Source organism: Ochotona princeps, chromosome 21, assembly GCF_030435755.1.
Source record: "Ochotona princeps isolate mOchPri1 chromosome 21, mOchPri1.hap1, whole genome shotgun sequence".
Taxonomy (NCBI): Eukaryota; Metazoa; Chordata; class Mammalia; order Lagomorpha; family Ochotonidae; genus Ochotona; species Ochotona princeps.
The window spans coordinates 18,365,462-18,384,418 of record NC_080852.1 but is presented as its reverse complement, the minus strand read 5'-3'; the positions used below and the strand labels follow the sequence as shown (position 1 = coordinate 18,384,418).

The 18,957-nt window shown below is 37.8% G+C and overlaps 1 protein-coding gene across 1 annotated transcript in view; it reads right to left on the bottom strand.

Annotated features, from left to right (window-relative positions):
- The window catches only part of FHIT (fragile histidine triad diadenosine triphosphatase), a 784,365-nt gene that overhangs the window by 659,537 nt on the left and 105,871 nt on the right, over positions 1–18,957 (bottom strand). The window contains exon 2 of the mRNA XM_058678423.1: positions 18,354–18,474. Coding sequence (XP_058534406.1) covers positions 18,354–18,456 — 103 coding nt within the window. The 5' untranslated portion in view covers positions 18,457–18,474. The remainder of the gene's footprint in view (positions 1–18,353; positions 18,475–18,957) is intronic.

Below are 18,957 nucleotides of genomic sequence, written 5' to 3'. Positions count from 1 at the left end.
TATATTCAGGTATAAGAATCACATCTCTGACATCGGAGCCTTCCATCTACTCAGAAAAACAAAACAAGATGCAATCCCTATCCAGGGTGAAAAGCCATTTGGTGAAAATAAAGGGTTTCATAAATTATGTTCTTCCTATTACTGATGTAAAACACAATACTATATAGAAGTAAAAAATTGACTCTGTATCAGAATATTTGGTGCAAATCTTATGTCTATTGATTACTATCAGCATGAGTCTCTAAGATTTTCCTTCGGTGAAATGGAAGATACGGTATTTTATGATCACTAAAGAACACACAAACCACCTGAGAACTGTGCCAGGCATACACTAACCTTTAACAAATATTAGGTATAACTATTACTACTCTTCTCATCATTCTAGCAAACACTAACCTTAAAGTTCATATTTGGAATGTCTAAGCACACTAACATTGTTTTCTGTGTTTTAAGACAAGCCTTAGCTAGAGAAAGTTTGAAATTAGCTCTACAGATATTTTCATCTCAGAATATTCTTCTTTGATTACAAATTTAGATGTCATAATTCTGAAACTGAGTATGTATGGCATGTGATTGTTTAATAAACCCGAGAAGAGGGCCTGGTGCGATAGCATAGCAGTTAAAGGCCTCTCCTTGAATGCACTGGGATCCCACATGGGCACTGGTTCTAATCCCAGCAACACTGATTTCCATCCAGCTCCCTGCTTATGGCCTGGGAAAGCAGTCGAGGATGGCCCAAAGCCTTGGGCCCCTGCACCGACGTGAGAGACCCCAGAAGAAGCTTCTGGCTTCTGGCTTCATATTGGCTCAGCTCCAGCCTTTGAGGCCGCTTGGGGAGTGAGCCAGCCGACGGAAGATATCCTTTCTCTCTCTCTCCTCCTCTCTATAAATAAATCTTAAAAGAAAAATAAAGCTGAGAAGAAAAAGCAATCAACATGCCCCTATGTCTCACATACTTCCACACATGTCAGATTTTCTTCTGAAAAACCTAACTCCTTATTTCATAACTATAGCCCAAAGAAAACATAGCTGCCCAGTTAGCTCTCCTTTATAATAAATTCAGCTTGTTAATTTTTTTTCATTTCAAATAGGAGTTGGAAGAACAAAATCACATCTTACTGCATACTAGTTAAGGAGAATAAAAAGTGGTCAACATCCTATGTCAGCCAGTGGATTCTGAATAGGTTTAATCACGATTGGAACAGTGAGATTGGCAGCAATTCAGACCTGTTGAACTATCAAAACAGATTGAGCAGGACCTGGGATGGGTGGGAGGCTGGGTGGGGCTTTTCCTTTTGTTTCTCCTCTGACTCCAGATACAGGGGAAAAAATGATGATAATAGTGTGGAAACAATGGTATTATCCACTTTCCTCACTTTCCTGTAGCCCTTGACTCTTTGTACCCTAATCAAATAAGTACGATTATTAAAAAATAAATAAATTAAAAAATGAGCAAAAAGTAAAAAAAAAAAAAAAGTGGTCAACATCTAAGTATTAAAGTTTGTCATTGCCACCAATGATTCCCAGAGTCTGACACAATGTGTCCTGATAAGACACAATGGTAAATGGACATGGACACCTTTCTGGGGTCCTTTCCAGAAACATTTGACTTGGCTTGAATGATATGAAACAATCACATCAAGAAGGTAGGCTGTTGCATGTGACATCCACTGGGATTATCAAGTAAATGAATACCATGAGGGACTCAAGGGAGTATCTCAGATTAAAAGATATTACAAAACTTAATAACCAAATGCAGTGTGCAAACCTTAACAGGATCTTGTGTAAGAGAAACGAATATAATTAAGGAAACTTGAGTGAGGAAAATATGTTGTCAATAAAATGCAGGGGGTTTTCTGAGATGAGGCAAATAGCCCTTCTGTCCTTATTCCTGGGAGACATATGCCAAATTACATGTGGGTTGAGTGACCTGCTGTCTGTCTTTATGATCAGGTGGTTTGGAAGAAGCAAAATGTCTACCTGTAGCATGCATGCATGTATTAAGAATGATGAATACTGAGGAAAGAATTGCATGGTCAATGAAGAATTCTTCCTGCTGTTCTCTGTGTTTTTTATCCATTCCTACTATGAAAATTATGTTCACACACATTTGGAATATCCCATACATTTTCCTCTACCTCACTGCCTCACTCACAGTCAATACATTAATTAATATTAATATTAATCTGTTGTACTATATTTTTAGTCAGGTTTCATTGTCAGAAGCACTAGCTCCAATAAGCAAATAAAGTTCAAAATACTTAATCCACAACAAGATTTTCCAGCTGCAATAAATACATGTTTTCAGTTTAGAGTAGCCAAAGAAAAAATGCCTTTATACATCCATTGGTCTTTATTATATGGTATTTTAAAATCTCCACTGTGAATCAGATAAGCTGGGACTGGTCAAGTGACATAGTGGGTAAAACTACGGCATCTCATATGGGTGCTTGTTCAAGTCCCAACTGCTCCACTTCTGATCCAGCTCCCTGCTAATGTACCTGGGAAAGCAGCAGAGGATGGCCCAAGGCCATAAGTCCCTGTACTCTGAAGGAGATACATAAGAACTTAGTTCCCAGCTTCAGACCACCCCAGCTCCTACCATTGTGGCCATCAGGGGAGTGAGCTAGCAGACAGAAGATTCTCTCTCTAACTGCCTTCCAAACAAATAAGTAAATCTTTAAAAATAGATAACTCTTTCGGATCCACTGAGGACATTAAAGGACCCTCAAATAAATTACACAAAGATACTAAGGGAAATTTTTTAATGCCTTTATTTACGTATCCACTGAAAGACAGAGAGATAAATGTGGAACTGGCAAGTATTGTTTTTCTTCCTGGCAGGACTAGGCCAAGAACCAAGAACTTAATCCCAGTTTTTCATGTTAGTGGCAGGAGCCATCCTTCTACTGTCCACGTAGAATAGGAAAAGAACCTATATAATCCATCTTGTCTACTAGGAAGCTGAATGCTTGTCCCATGAAGGAGATCTGCATCTTTCAGTAGTGTCTCACTTGGAAGAGTCCACAGTAGAAACAGAGGCTCAAACTTGCAGAACAGTATGTAAGCAGAGGCTTTTTCATTGATAAAATGCAGCTTGTTATTGTGGCCCTAGAGGACAACAAACTACCACCAATGAGTACACGGCTATACTGATTGAGAAATCAAAACTATAAACTTCCAAACCATTTACTCACTTACTGAAAAGAAACTCATGGGCCTGGCATGGTGGCGTGGCAGCTAGAGTTCTTGCCTTGCATGTGCCAGATTCCCATACAGACACCGGTTCTAATCCCAGTGGCCCTGTTTCCCGTCCAGCTTCCTGGTTGTAGCCTGAAAAAGCAGTCAAGGATGGCCGAAAGCCTTGGGACCCTGCACCTGTGTGGGAGACCCTGGGAAGGCTCCTTGCTCCTGGCTTTGTATCAGCTCAACTCCAGCCATTGAGTCTACTTGGGGAGTGCATCATTGGACAGAAGATCTTCCTGTTTGTGTCTCCTCCTCTCTGTATATCTGACTTTCCCATAAAAAGAAATCTTTCTTTAAAAAATAAACTCATGACATGTTAATAAATTTTTAAAATAATTTCTGAAATAAAAATATTACAGTGAAAGGTAGTATGGTTTTAGTGTTTCAAACCTCTAAAGGCTTGACAGAAGACAATCAGTGTCATTTTTGCTTCTGTGTTCAGTCTACAATGAATGTTTGGTGAAGTACAAAAGAAAATGTGGTCTATCACACAAGTGTAGTTGGAAAAGCAAAGATCCCACCAATCCCTTAGAGGCTCTCAAAAACTGAGACCAGTGGTTTAGAAACAGAACTCCAGAGTTCTACAACTTATGCTTGAAACCTCACACTGTCACCCAATAGCAGTTTGAGCGAGATCCATCAAGACCATCTTAGGCCACCATCTTAAGACCATCTTAAGACCATCTTATCCCTCAACTATAACATGGAGGTAACAATAGTACCTACTTCATAGGCTAGATTGTGAATATTATTATAAGCATTTGTCAAAAGTTGAGAAAAATCTCTTGGTATAAATTTCACATGAGTAAGGTTCAATACATAAAAGAAATTGTGACAAGGTTTGCAGGCAAACAACTGTCAGAGTGACATCTTGGTACTAAATTCTTTTGTTCCCACAGCTGGGACAATGACAGGACTGAGCAATGACACTCATGGTACTACAGGGGTTGTTTTAACAAGGACCTCTTTAAGTGGAGAATCCAATTGCATACTTCGCAACTGCCTTCAAGGGAAAAAAACAAAAATCACTGGAATCTCACCCCACAGAGGAAGAGTAACAGCAATGCATTTTTGAAATCTTTTCCTGTTCAAAGTTGTGTCAGAGAAGGGGAAGTCTTCAAGGCAGTTTTTGTTGACTTTTAGCTAGTAAAACAGGTTAAACAGTTCAAGAGAAATTTAAGAGTATTTTTAGTGAGAAAAAGTACAAGAATAGTTATCAAGTAGCAGGAGTCAATGCTACCTAAAGATTAAATATACTTAAAAAACAAACCTGGCCAACTTCTAGTCATTTCATCTCTAAACATTTATAAAGGGCACACAGGAGGCGGTCTGAGAAGTAAAGAAATCACAGAACATGCTCTATAACTTTCTTGTTTTTATAATGTGAGTTAATTTTAATTAAGACTAAGTATACTAATGTAATTCTATTCAGATGCATGATACTTTTCAAAGTAAGACTTATCTTTCCTCTTCCAGCAGGTATCAGTTTTCCCTCTCTTCCTCCAGAAGAAATCCCAAGTCACAGGAGTTGGACTACCTTCCTGCTTATATGTGTCCACCTCCCCAGGACCATGCAATGACGATCCAGCGTTAGAAATCACACAAATGTGGCTTTTTATAAAAACTCAACTGTGGTCAAATATGGTCTGCTGCCTACAGATCTGAACAACCGGGCACAATCAAGTATGGTTTATAATAGTATATAATATATTGTATGTAACCATCCTAAATATAACAAGATAACAGTATGCTGCCTGTATTATCTTTGGTGAATCAGAAGTTACAGTGCAGTTTTGTCACATTCCCCAAGTTTTATCTTTTCAATGTCACATTTGTGTAGGATTTACAAAAAAAATAATAACTGATAATGTAAAACTAGAGACGAGTTCAAGACAAAAGAAACTGACTGGAATTGGTTTAAGGATGTAAAAACATGGCCATGTTTCTGTCAGTCACCCTACTCTCCACTTCATTACTACAGAGCAGTTATTTCATTTACAACTCTGAGACTAGCTTACCCTTTGTCCTTCAGAGTTGCCTGGAAGATGAATCTTTAAACCATTTCTACGAAAAGTTATCATGTTGTTGATGGTACCACAATAAAAATTTTTAAAAAGAAACTTTTAAAACACAAGGTAAAAATTCATGGATGTTTAATTCCAAGATAGACTTTGAAAGCACAAATCAACTGGAAAACTCACATATAATCAAGGTGATTAAATGTAACTACAATAAATTACTGTAAGGGTATGCATTGAATGTGACCTAAAGAGACAGGAGGAAAACTAGAAATAGTATTTACAAAAGCAATAGCTAGAGGGTTAACTCCTAGAAGATTCCTAGCATATCAAGACTTTTAAAGATACTCACAAAAGAATCACAATTTAAATGGAAATTTACTGACAAAATTAAGTCATAAATTCTTTGAAAAGCTAACTAGTAGATGGTACAAATGCAAATAGGGAGATATAGGGGAAAAATATCAATTTTACAAAGGTTAGGACAAACCCAGAAATTTAATTCTTAAAGTTTTTGAGGATATAATGACTTATATACCCCAATGAATGCTGGTGTAAAACAATCTTGAGAATGTTAGTCAATATAAATATGTAACATTTTTAGCAAACAAGTGAATTCAGTTTGAGAAATCTGTAAGAATTATAGCTAAAGATCCTGTATCAAAATAACCATTACATATATATTTCAAACTTAGTACATGGAAAATTGTACATCTATTTAGCAAAATATTATGCTGTCATTTAAAAATATTTTTTAAATATGTATTAAAACATTAGAAGGTGTCAATGAGCAGTTACAAACTAGGTTACACTGTATTTTCTTTTTCCTGAGAAACATTTAAGAACCACCGGAAAATGCTAAAAAATAAACTGAAATTTTAGCAGAGGCTATTTCCAGCTAATACAATTATAAGTGGTTTTCATTTTAAAAAATGTGCATATATTCTTGTAATTTAAAAAATAAATGCAATATTTAAAAACGGATTACATTCGTATCAACTAAACTGCTTTTACACATACATAAGGAAAACAAAACATTTATTTAGTCAGGCAATTCATTAGCTGGTTACTTGCATACCACATTTAGAATACAGCGTTTTTAAGAAATTCCTCTCCTCCCTAACATGTCATTCGTGTCAGAATTACATTAGTGTTGAGCACCTACTGTGTGCTGACTAGGATACAGGAGGGCCAGATGTGGAAAAAGAGACAAGAAGGGAAATCATTTCATTTGAAACCAAATCAAAGAAAGGCCAAAAGGCCAATCAGTCCTGAACTGAACCTCTTCAGCCTGTGGATGCCTTTGCTTTTGGGTAAATCGCTAATCTTTTCACTGCCCTGAGGATTCCAGGCATGCCTCACTTAGAAAAAGAATCCATTAAAATTAGTTCAAAGAGAAAGACACTAACATAGTATTAACGGGTCATCTCTCAGTGTCACGTAGAGGATAGAGTAATGGAGAGCGATGTGTACAGGAACTCCCATTACTGTTAATGAGCGTTGAGCATCTGCACGAAACTAAACCCCCTGAGGATTTAATTTAAAACCACTAAGGCAGAGTAACTCCAAGTCACGGAGTAACCCCAGGACTGTTCACATAACCACGCTTCCTAGCTACTAAAAATGGTGAGAAATAATAAGCTTTCCTTTTTTTCTTTTAACTATGCCTCACCGATGGAAACAAAAAGTTCACAGAATATCAACTTCCAATAAATATTTAAGTTCATTCTAAACCCACAGTGTTATTTTAATGCCACTTTTTAAGTAAGTATATTAAGATTGGGCCTGGGTTTTCTAAAAGCTGCTCTATGTGTTCTATTTATAAAAAGATTGCTTAATTTAGCTTAAATTTCACTTTTACAAACTTGAGGTTACCATTAAGTGGTATTCCTTACCCAAACCCAAGCCAAACCTTTGACAAGCCTGAAAGTATCAGAAGAGTGGAAAATGAAAACACTTATGTGATTATTTTATCATGCTCCCAAAATCTTTTCAGGCAGGTATGGACACAAAGCAAAGCTGAATGACAAGACTTCCCAAATGTGACTGAAACTAGCCTTCCCATTCCCTATGCAAAGCTCACTGGTAGTTTCAACAAGTGATTCTGTACCCAACAGATTAATGAGGCAGCAGACCCACTGGCAAGCAGAGCTCTTTCTGCTCCTACACACATTCAGCAATCCCAACAGCAGGGCTGGGAAAACCTTGTTACCTGTCACTTTTGCTGCTTAGTTCTTTGGTGGATCTGGGGAAAGCCTCTATGCAAGAGATGAAACCAGAAAGGCATAGATTACAGGGAGGTAGGTCAAGGTCAGCGTGAGGCATATTTCTGGTAGAAACAATAGCGGTTGCCAAGGCACAGACCAGAAAACCTGGATGTCAAAAGTAAGACTTGGGATTATATTCTAATTGGAAGACATCACTATGCATTCTCACTTCAGGGGGAAAACCTATTCCTGTTTGCATGTGTAAAAACTAAAAATCCTGCTAGCTGTATGTGGTAGTAGATGAAGGGTGAAAGAGTCCCTAGAGATATGAAAAACAAACCAGTCAAGGCAGGGTCTTTCAAAGGGTACAAAGATTAACAAAAGACTCAAAATACACTTCTGAGGACTCCAAGTCCCCTTTGTGTGCCCTGAAGTGATGTTTTGAGAACTGTCAATTACACATTCGGGCATTATCTCCATGAGCTCAAATTTACAGAAAATATAATTCCCTAAACTCTATAGTGTTGAACTTATTTTTGCATTTTCTGAGCACTCAAGCCTACTTTCACTCCAAGACTAAAGTGCTTGCCTTCTTCAGATTAAATGTTAACAATGCTTCAGTATGTGACCCATCTCTTGGAATTATAAAAGCATTTTTTAACCTATTTCAGGCACCAACCTCACTTTCAAATCTTTCTAACTTTCCTCTCAACTTTTGTTGTACATTTGCTTCTTGTTTCCTTGAGCAATTAACCTTACTCTATATATCAGTCAATTCATGTCATTTTTTTTAATTTTCCAGGAAATGAGCAAACTAAAATTCTCATGGCAACAGTCTTAATTATTGTACAAACAACAGTTGGCAGGTTTTATCTACAATTAATCCAGGTTCATCAGAAAGGTATGTGTAAATGAGTATGTTATAAAGGCAACCCCTATGCAATATGCATAAGCAGTCATGAAGAAAGTCACAGAAACTCTACTCAGGGCAAGTGTTTGACTGAGTACTTAAGATGCCACCTTGGATATTCTCATGCCCTATTTGGCGTCTGGCTTCATGACTCCAATTCCATCTTCCTGCTAAGATGCACCTTAAGCAGCAAGTAATTAAGTCATCAGGCTCCTGCCACGCATGTATGAGACCTGGATGGACTTCCTGGCCCCTCGTTTCAGACTGTCCCAGCCTCAAGTGTTACAGACAATGAGCAATGATCCAGCAGAGGAGAGATGCCTTTTTATCTACCTCTCAAATAGAATAAACAATAATTTTGAAGTGTTGTCTCAACTTTCAGAAATGCCTGTAGAGCTAGTATAGATTTCCTGAGGAAGGAATACAGTGGCAAGTGCAGCCCTGGGAAATCACGGCTCACCAGTTCATCAGAAACCAAACCTCTCTGTTCATTTCCCTCAGCTAATAGAGGACTGATTTGAACAGTTTGGCTGGAATCCACATGGAAATCTAACAAAACTATGCTTGGGGGGTTGTGAGCAAGTCTTTTTCAGGCTCAAACCACTTATTACATCTCTTTCTCTGAGCAGACTACTTTGAAGTGATCAATATTAACTACATTACCAAATGATCACTGTATGTGTATGCACACAGGTCTATAAAAACCCAAGCTGGCAAAGTAGTGTACTGTCTGGTGTGTGAATGCACTAAACTCCTGTACTTGTCAAGTAATGATCCTTGTTCTCTTAGAGCTCTAGAGCTACAAGTCCTGAATGGTCATCCAGTGTGACTCTTCCAATATATGCTCACTTAACAAATGCTCTCTGATTGCCACCGTGTGCCAAGCATTGCCCAGTGTGGCTACATCTGTAAGTAAACCAACCACCTGTGTTTTCAGAGCTGACATTCAATTCAACTTGAATGACCCAAAATGAAAATCATTATATACAGTCATTTCAAGTGTAATTACAAGAAATATACAGAATAAACAGCAATGCAGTTTTCAACTACATAGTGCAGTTTTCAGTTTATCCCCCAAAAAAGATGTATAAATATAATGTGAACAAAAAACTAATGACGACTATAGCGTATGAACCACCCCCCCAGAAAAGCCTTTCATGAGCTGGAACTGCTGTTCTGTGAAGGGCAGAGCCAAGCAGCTCCACTGGCCTTCCTCAGTCTCAGCTCTGACACTCCCCTTCCACAGTTAGGGAGTGTGGAGACGAGTCTGGCTCCACTGCTGCCTGTTTCACACGTATGCTTCCTAGATTATCAACACACTTACTATTTCAGCAACCTGGTTGCTTATTCCTAGGCAAAATGATCTCCATGTTAGCTGCATTTTCGCAAGCTCATCCATGTAACTGGCAAATATGGCCCAGAGAAAAAGCTTCTGTGGGTCCTGTTATTCCTGAACAGAAAATGCTAACCAGTATGCACATTTCTGTGCATGTAATCATCTAGGTGAACATTTTAATGTGATTCTTACCAATTTTTATACTGACACATTCTATTGAACAACCATTAAGGCAATTATCTTTGCTAAGTGGAAGTGTGTCATGGTTTACTTTTAGGGCATTAGCACATAAGTCTTTGGAATTTGAAATGAATTTTAAATATTACAATCTCTTGATAATGACAGATTTCACAACAGATACAAATCTAAAATTCTGAGCCAGATGACTTTAGCTTCCCTTGGACTCATTTCACTTGGGGGCTAATTAAGCAGCTGGTCCCACAAAAACAGAACATGAAGATTCAATTTGAGTCTTACAGATGTTTCAGAAGTTGCCTCGTCATTGTTTTAAATGATGATCATTGTAACAGCATAATAGTGTCAAAGTCACTAACAGCAGAATGCCGAATGTAAACACTTAAGGAAAACAGAAAGGACAGTACAGACTGAAAACTGTAATCCTAGACAGTGAGAAAAGTTAATTCTCTAGAAAGAAATCACTTTTAACATATAAAGGACATGTAAAACACACAGAAAGCAGTTGGAGAGTGGAACAAACCATGAAGCAGGAATCGAAAGTAGTGGTCCAAGTCCTAACTCCCATGAACTAAGGTTACCACCAGTCTGAGCTCTCTTCATTTAAGCTGTTTGTTGCCTGAAATGATGAAACTAAACAAAGGCACCAAAGCAAGCACTGTACTAATCAAGTAGTATCTGAATTCACTTATTTAAAAACATGGTTCTAATGTAAGAAGTGAAGAAGCTGCACACAGATAAACACATTTCCCATTACCACTGCACGGAAGCGGCAAAGACAGAAAAGATTGCTTTGGTTTCCTCCTCAGGGTCATTTTGTTTTATTTTTCCAAAGTTCATTCTGGGGAAGATACAATTTGGAACAAAGAAGAGTTCTATTTTCAATTCGTCAGGACATCTACATCTGTGCATGGTATGACAGCTTCCTCCCACAAGTCCCCCTTTTCTAAAAGAAAGCTGTCACGGATGCTACAGGCACTTCAAGTCCACTCTTGCTGCTAAGATAGCTAAGTGTCTTCTGCACTTGCTGCCTCCTTAGTGCTCCTCCCCTGGGGACTCTATACAATTCCCTATGATGTGGAAGAGAACTGGCTACTTGGTGGCAGGGTACAGAATTCTAGGAACCCCTGACATGGTCAGGGTCGTGTACTGTATGGAGAGTCACCTAAAAACATAACCCCCTGCTTAAGATAGAGCCACTTCCCAAGAACCTAGGACTGGGTTCACAACATCCAATGAAGAAATGTATTTTAAGTCTGTAATAGCAATCTCTCAGATTACAAATTAAGTTCAGATCTTTACTCTTATAAAAGTTTTTTAGAATAAAGTCAGTGTAGGGTTTGTACTCAAGAGCTATTTGCAAATTTACAGCTATTTTGTCAGTCAATTAGTCTGAGAAAGAAAATGGGGACTAAGTAAATAAACTGGGTCATTAATTTGTAATAAATATAAATTATGTTAATTCTAAGTAGAACATATATACAAATTATGTACATATGTACAATAAATAAGGAGTTTACAAAAGACTATTAGGAGAAAAAATCATCTTAAGTTATTGTGTTATAGAAAATTCTATGTATATTCACTCAGGAGACTTTAGCAGTTTTGATATGTGTATGAAAATAGAGGATAAACATTAGCTGCCTACTGATGCTTTAGCAAATCTATTTTTATTCCAGATGAAAATTAGAACATATTTTGCATTATCTGAGTTAATTTTGTGACAGTTCTTATGAATAATGGTGTATTATTCCATTCATTACTTTTAATTATATTCCTTTTCAAGTGCAAGGTTGGCAGTACTGTGACCAGCCTCTTCCTGCTCTGGAACAATCTGATGACACGCACAGAAAGCAGGTCAAACAGATGCTCGGAGCATTATGAGTGGAGTTCAAGAATTGCTAACTGTGACCCCTGAAAACTCATGATAAAGCTACCTGTGAAAATAAATACAAACAGGAATGAGCTTTGCTCATTACAGAACACCTATGTTAGCACCTACTATGGGAAATAGTTGAAGTGTTATTTTGACACATGTAATTATCATTCTCCTTAAAGAGCACCAAAATCACCCCTCAACATGATGTATGGAATTCTGCTAACAGAATTACATTCTGTATACATCAGCATATTGTACAAGTAGCCTTTTCTGCATCCAAATGTGATTTTTTTTTAACCCTTATGCAATTTTGAGAAACGTACCTCCTGAAAGACCACCTGATGCAAAACTACATTAGGCCAGTTAATTTTAGCCCAATCAAGGTAGGATCTGAAGCTATGAAATTAGTTCTGTTGTAGACAAAAGGTCAAGATCAAGATGAGTCTGTCAAACCTAGGTAATCAAACTGAAACACTCAGGTAAGTGTCAAGTCACAGTGTGTTAATATACTCACCAAGTAACAGATAGCAGAAAGCAGCTGGTATCAATCAATCAATAAATAGATAAATAAATATATGCTATGACTAAAAGTAGTATAGAGATTTGACTGTTTATAGTAGTTGTTTATATTTTGGCAGAAAATGTGGATTTTTTCCACTCTACTTCTTGAATTATTTAGTGGGGGATGAAGCCTGAGATTTTCATGTAATTAAAAGCAAGCATGTTATTGCAAAAACTAAAGAGTGGGGTAGAAGTAAAGAAAGGAAGGAGGAGGCAGGTGAAATTGTATATATGAAATACAAGAAATTTCTTTTATATACATAAATTACAGAAAAATGCAGAAATACAAAAAGAGAAATAAACACAGTATAGCAGGAGTGTCCTCAGACAAAGTAGTAGGAGATTACTTCCACAAGATCACAGAAAAACATAACTTGGATGTTTATTTTTGTCCAAAATATTTGATATTTTTAAATGTTACATATATTCCCAAGATCCTTTCATAAAAGCATGGCTCATACATGTGCTTATACATTAAACTATACATTACGTTACTTTCATTAGTAGGAGCCTAGGCTAAGGAAAAAAGATTCACACATTCACTTCTAATTTCAAGCCTTCCTTGTACACATGTGAAATACTCATTTAATTTCACAAATGCCACTTTCTATGAAACCATCACTGCATGGAAAATGAAAGTGAAGATGACAGTCTTCTCTCTAGGAAAAAAAATTAAGAATTGGTAGTGGAAGAACCTGAAAAGACAGGGTTCTCTCTCTTCTTTGACACCCATGGAAGTTACTGCCTGCTGTTCCTGCCTGCATGCAACTTCAGCATTTCTCAATGCTGAATGCTTGATATAAATGGGTGAATTGGCATTGGAGAGATCATTATTTGCTGTCTGAAATATAATCCCTTAGATGACAAATCCAAATGGAGGACCATCACACAACATTCGGCAGGTTAGATACTGAAAAAAGATGTTGGTCAACTCAGATGATGACCAAAGCACCGAATCCCTTCACTTGCCCCTGCTAATCAATGTTATCAAAAGCTACTTCTAACTGCTCCCAGTGTATTCATGAGCCAAAGGTAGGTGACATGTGCATGAAAACTTTCCTTTTAGATGCAGGAAAAGGAAAGCTCTAACTCCATCACTGCCACACATCCATCTTTGAACACAAGCACCTGCTAAATAGACTGAAGGTTAAAATACATGAGCAGAAAAATACTAACTTGCTCTAAGACAATAGACAGCACAACATCTGTGGACTTCTCTCTGAGAGTATTCAAGTGGGTGACACATCACGAGGACACGTGGAGCTAATACAAGACATGTGCTTTAGGCAATTTTGAAAGCAACAAAATTTACCTACTGCAATAAAAATGCTAAAATAGTGCTTGTGCTCATTTTCTTTATACAGGAAGGTTTAAAAAGGAACACTGTAGAGAAATGAAAGATCATCAGATCTCTAATAACTGCAGTTTCCTGACAATTAAAGAAATTCACAAGATTACAACCCACTCAGGAAATGACAAACATTTCTGATTTTTACCCAAGGAGTGAAAGGGCATTTTTATCTTTAGCATCTATTTCATAAGGATCATTCTCAGGCAGTGAGCCTTTTTCTAATATAATTTTTTTCACTATTTAGAAGTACTGAACAAGAAAGTGATCCAAATAAAAACAATGTAACAACACTCACTCATTACGGAAGGTTATGTTTTGTATTAAGGGACATTTGGCAAGGCTCTTGTTCTGGCCTGTTGTGGCTGAACTTACACCACAGTTCTCATGGTCCCTAACTTTGTCTCTAACCTATCAGCAGAAATCTCCTTTAACTTACCTACTCTAATGCCTTGCAAATACATTTTGTGAGGCTGCCTTCCATGTATCATCCAAACATTGTCCCTGATAACATTCTGTGTACTGTGTGTCTGTTTTAAAAAATCTTTCCTTAGAATCAGCAATCCAATAAACTGTTGACAAATGATTTGTTTAATACAGTTTGGCCAGCAAGTAAAGTTTGTCTCTGTCATTACATACCACATTCAATCCGTTCACGAACGTTACCATACCCCCTTATGTTAGAGCTCCTTGTGCCATCCAAACAGCAATTCAAAGATCAATAAGCTGTCTGTTGAAAACAACAGGACATAACAAATGAATAATTTTATTTACAATAAAAGCCCCAGTTCCCAAATGGATTCCACTGATGTTCAAAATCATTTTTCATGCTCCACTCAAGATGAGAGGTAGACATAGTACAATGTAAGAGGAGAGGGATGAGAAGTCTTTGCCATAATGGTTCAAACTGATTGAAGCTGTGCACAATAGCTGGGCAGGAATGAGGCCCATGAATTAAAGACTCGTGGTAGAAATTGAAAATGCGCTCTCTGAAACGATCCTGTTCCCTAACCAAAGCCTGAAATGCAGTTTCCAGGAACACGAAATTAATGGATTAAAGACATTCAGACACAATCTTCTCAAGTGTGGTGCTGCAGAGGCCAAAGCCATTCAATGAGCGTTCAACACCATTGGCAAAGAGAAGTGTTTTTCTTTAGGTGAGCAAGAGGAGGGCCTGAAGAGTCTCCTTTGAGGATGAAGCAAACAGTCAGGCTTCTAAAGCCTATCTTCAGCCCTTGATCTGACAGATCTGTTCCCCATGAAAGCTCTGAAAAAATCAGTGAGCCAAGCTGTAAGAAGAAAGGGCTGAACCGGGGAAGGGAAAAGTGAGAGAGGACACAGCTTCCAAGATTACATTTACAAATCTCTCCTGAATGGAATCCTTCCCCCAAGGCTAGGTAAAAACTGCCTTTTAGAAAAAAATTAATCAAAAAATACAGCATAAAAGGTTCCATTTTACATCAAGAAGCCAATCCACTATTTTGAAAACAGACTTTTCCATTGACAAACTAATATGCCCAAAGAAATAGAATTCCTTCCATCTGCTGCCAAATTGTTTCACTGCTTTAAGTTTAACTTGCTACCCTCAAAACATACACTGCTTTTAAGTTTAACTTACCACCCTCAAAACATACCCTTATCAAAAGAATTGATTGAAACTGATGAAACACAAAGGCAAAATTGAAAAAAAAAGTCCTTGGACATTACAATAAAACATGTAGAGGAAAACAGTGACAAGACTCGGCTATGAGTATAGGAATACGGTGAATAAAGTGTTTCAGCACACCCTATTGCTCCAATTCTGTTACTCTGAACAGTCCCTATATACCTGATGTTTAGTTCCACTTTACTTTCAGGCCAGATAGTAGGTTTGCAGGCTACACAAAATGCAATTGCAAGAATTGTTCCTGCAGGTAACAAGGTATGGCTCAGGGTGGAGCAAGCCCAACACAACTGAAATGCACCTCATTCTGACATAAGACAGACAAGGAGCAGTGTTGAACACGGGTGCCTGGGACAGTGGGAGGTCACCAGCCAAATGCTATATGCAGGTGCAGAGGAAGAAGAACCAAGTGAGACAGCAAGTGGGCAGGCGATGCTTTTTCTAGGAGGGTAGGACGCATATCAAAGCAAATTAACAGAGATAAAATTGAAGCAGATCACCTGAAAGGGAAGGGAGGCGAAGGATGAGGAGGAAGTACAACACCTATGTGATAGACGGCTGGAAAAAAGAGGACACTGAAACCAGATGAGAAAATTCTTCACAAAGTAGCCTGTAGAGTTTGGACTTTATCCTCAAAAATTAGATTCATTAGCACCCGGTTAGCAATAGATCAGAAGAGTGATAATGATCCAAGCCACAGTACAAAATAAGGCCCAAGCTGAGCTGCTGAAGCTCAAATGCAGAGAGGGCGCAAAATGCTAGCTGACCCACTACAAACGGCTGGAGGAGGGCAGGCAGGCTAGAATGCTGGGTGAAGATAAAAGCGCACTGCAGACATCTCACTGTTTATTTTATGAAATGTTAGTGGGCAGAACTATCTGCAGCTTGAATTCCCAAATCTCGGAACAGAAGACTACAGCTTTGTGTAGGCAAATGAATAGCTTATTAAGCTGCATCTCACAGTTGTAAGCTAACAGTTTATAAAGCTAACAGAGTTTATTAAGGCAAAGTAAAATAAAAAGTTTTACAATGAGCATATTTTTTAAAAAAGATCATCTGAATACATTATCTACTAGTCCTAGATGATTTTAAGCCCTGGAAACTTGAGTTAGCCTTACAGAGCATATCAATTATATAAAACTCGGTGCCTCTCCTTGTTCTTGTCCTCAGGAGGATCCAGGGCCTGCTACCTTCCAAACAAACTGAGGTTTGTACATTTCAGTAAAAATGATTCCCAAGTTCTCAGACTTCACTCCAAGTTGTGATAACTGATCAGGCTCATTTCCAATGTAAAAATTCTCCAAATGTTTGGAGAAAACATCTTCCACTCTATTTCTCACTATTCACAACCGGTATCTTCCTAGATGCAGACATTCCCACTTACCTCGAATTCAAACCTCAATATGTCCTAGGTTTTACACATCATACATGCAGAGATGGTTTAAAGACATCAAAACAATGAACAAAAAATAAAAATTGGAAAGCACAGTTCATTCCATTTTCAACCATGTAAAAAAGGGTACATTTCTTCAATATTCATTTCTCAGACCAAGACATCAAGATGATTTTTGTTGCTGCTGTTGCTCTAAATTGTCTTCCCAGTTTCCCTTAGTTTTTTCCCTAAAAGTCAATTAAAGGTATCACCTAGAGAAATATGGCATTCAAGCAATAATCAGAGGATGGAATTTACACTTCCCTTCAAATATAAAAGCTGCCAAGAAAAAGAGCACCACAAGCCTACAGTCACGTAAACAGAAACAAAATTCTGTTATTCTGGAAACTTCGAGAAGAAGTTCAGTACAAAACTGAAATGCTTAATAATAATTTTTCCATTTAATAGTTTTTTCCTAACTTACCCTTTTCAAACTCATTTTAAGCTTCTAAACAGAAAGATTTGACTATTCTAAACATGAGTATTTAGGCTCACTTTGTTGATGAATTTGTAGTTTCAAACAATGTGAAGATTTTCACATAAAATTCAGTGTATTGCTTGAAAGTGTATAGATTAACCAAAATTTAGCTATAATTTGTATTCAAGGAACTCAAGGTTCCATCATACCATCACTGTTATCTGCTGTAGCAATGTTTTCTTGGATTTTTTTTCTTCAACATACAGTAGTTACGTGGCTAGGAAGGAAGATTATTCATATAAGCCTCTTAGTAATTCTGAATTTCTCAATATGCTAAGAAATGTGTTACAAAGCAAAAGCATATTTCAGCATGGGAAAATAATTATAATGTAAAATCTTATTCTTGCTGTCCTCTACGTAGAAAATTAAGCTAGGGTTAGAAAAAATCTGAAGAATCAATCCAAAGTTTATGTACACACCATCAGGCTGAACATTAGACAAGTTTCTGCTACAAGTTTCTACTCAAGTCTGGGCAGATTCTGTAACTCCACAGTCAGATGAAAGTAAGCAAGATCACCACCAATGGCACTGGACCAGAATCCAAAAGCTAGGATATTCCCCCCAGAAAATAATATTTTCGATCCAAATAAAAAAGCAAATTATGTAAATATGCTGACATATTTGAATTAAAACCCTCTAACTAAAACAATTGCTGAGACAAACATCACAAATGTTCGTATCACACTTCCTTCCACATCACAGAGGTCTCATCCGAGCTCTAACCTCTCGTTAAGCTACATGATGGACAAACTGCAAACCACATGCCTGTGGTGTCTGTGGAGACCATTTTGGAAGCCCCCATTTATTCACACAGCTACAACAGTAAAAAAGTTCAAGCAAAAATTCACCTCCAAACCCATGGTTGCTAAGCAACCCTTCAGAAGTTCTGCAACATTGATCAAGCATATTACTGGTGCCACCAACTGGATTCAGAATAAATTTGAGTATCACTTTACCTGCTTTCTCCGAAGGAGGAAAGGGAGCTGGACTCCTGGCTTACCTTTGTGGACACACACATGTGAAGTCGAACCTGAATTCATCTGGTAGATTCAATTTTTCTTCTTTTAATGAAAAGGATACGTCCTGGTACCACAGGTTTTCTGTTCACAAGAGCGAAGGACAGTTCTGTTTTGAGAAACACCACCGAGGGTTTGATGAGATGCTGTCCAAATCGGAATGACATTTCCTTAGAATTGAAAATCTGAAAGGAAAGCAGAGTTTTAGGAAATGAATATTTATAAAACTCAAATAAGAAACTCATTTGACAGGTGGGCCTGTATCCTCACCAGAAAGCCTTCAGTTGGGGCACTCCCATGCCAGAACATATAGCCTATGTTCAAGTTCCGGCTTTCCTTGGAACGTTCACCACAGAAGCAGACAAGTGATTCTTTAAGTAACATGGTCCCTGGTTCCCACATGGGAGACCCAGTCTAAATTTTGGGCTTCAGTCTTTCATGTTGCCTAGTTATTATAGGCATCTGAAGAGGAAACCAGCCACCTTAAAGAAAGCAAATTCCATCACGTAAACGTTTTTAATAATCAAGAAGATGCCATTTAAAATGTTCCTGTCATCGGAGCAGGTGATCAGCTCAACAACTGAGATGTCTGCAAGCGGCTTCCTACTAATGCACGTTCTGGGAGACAGACATGGTGGCTTAAGAACCTGGGTCCCTACTCCCTACGC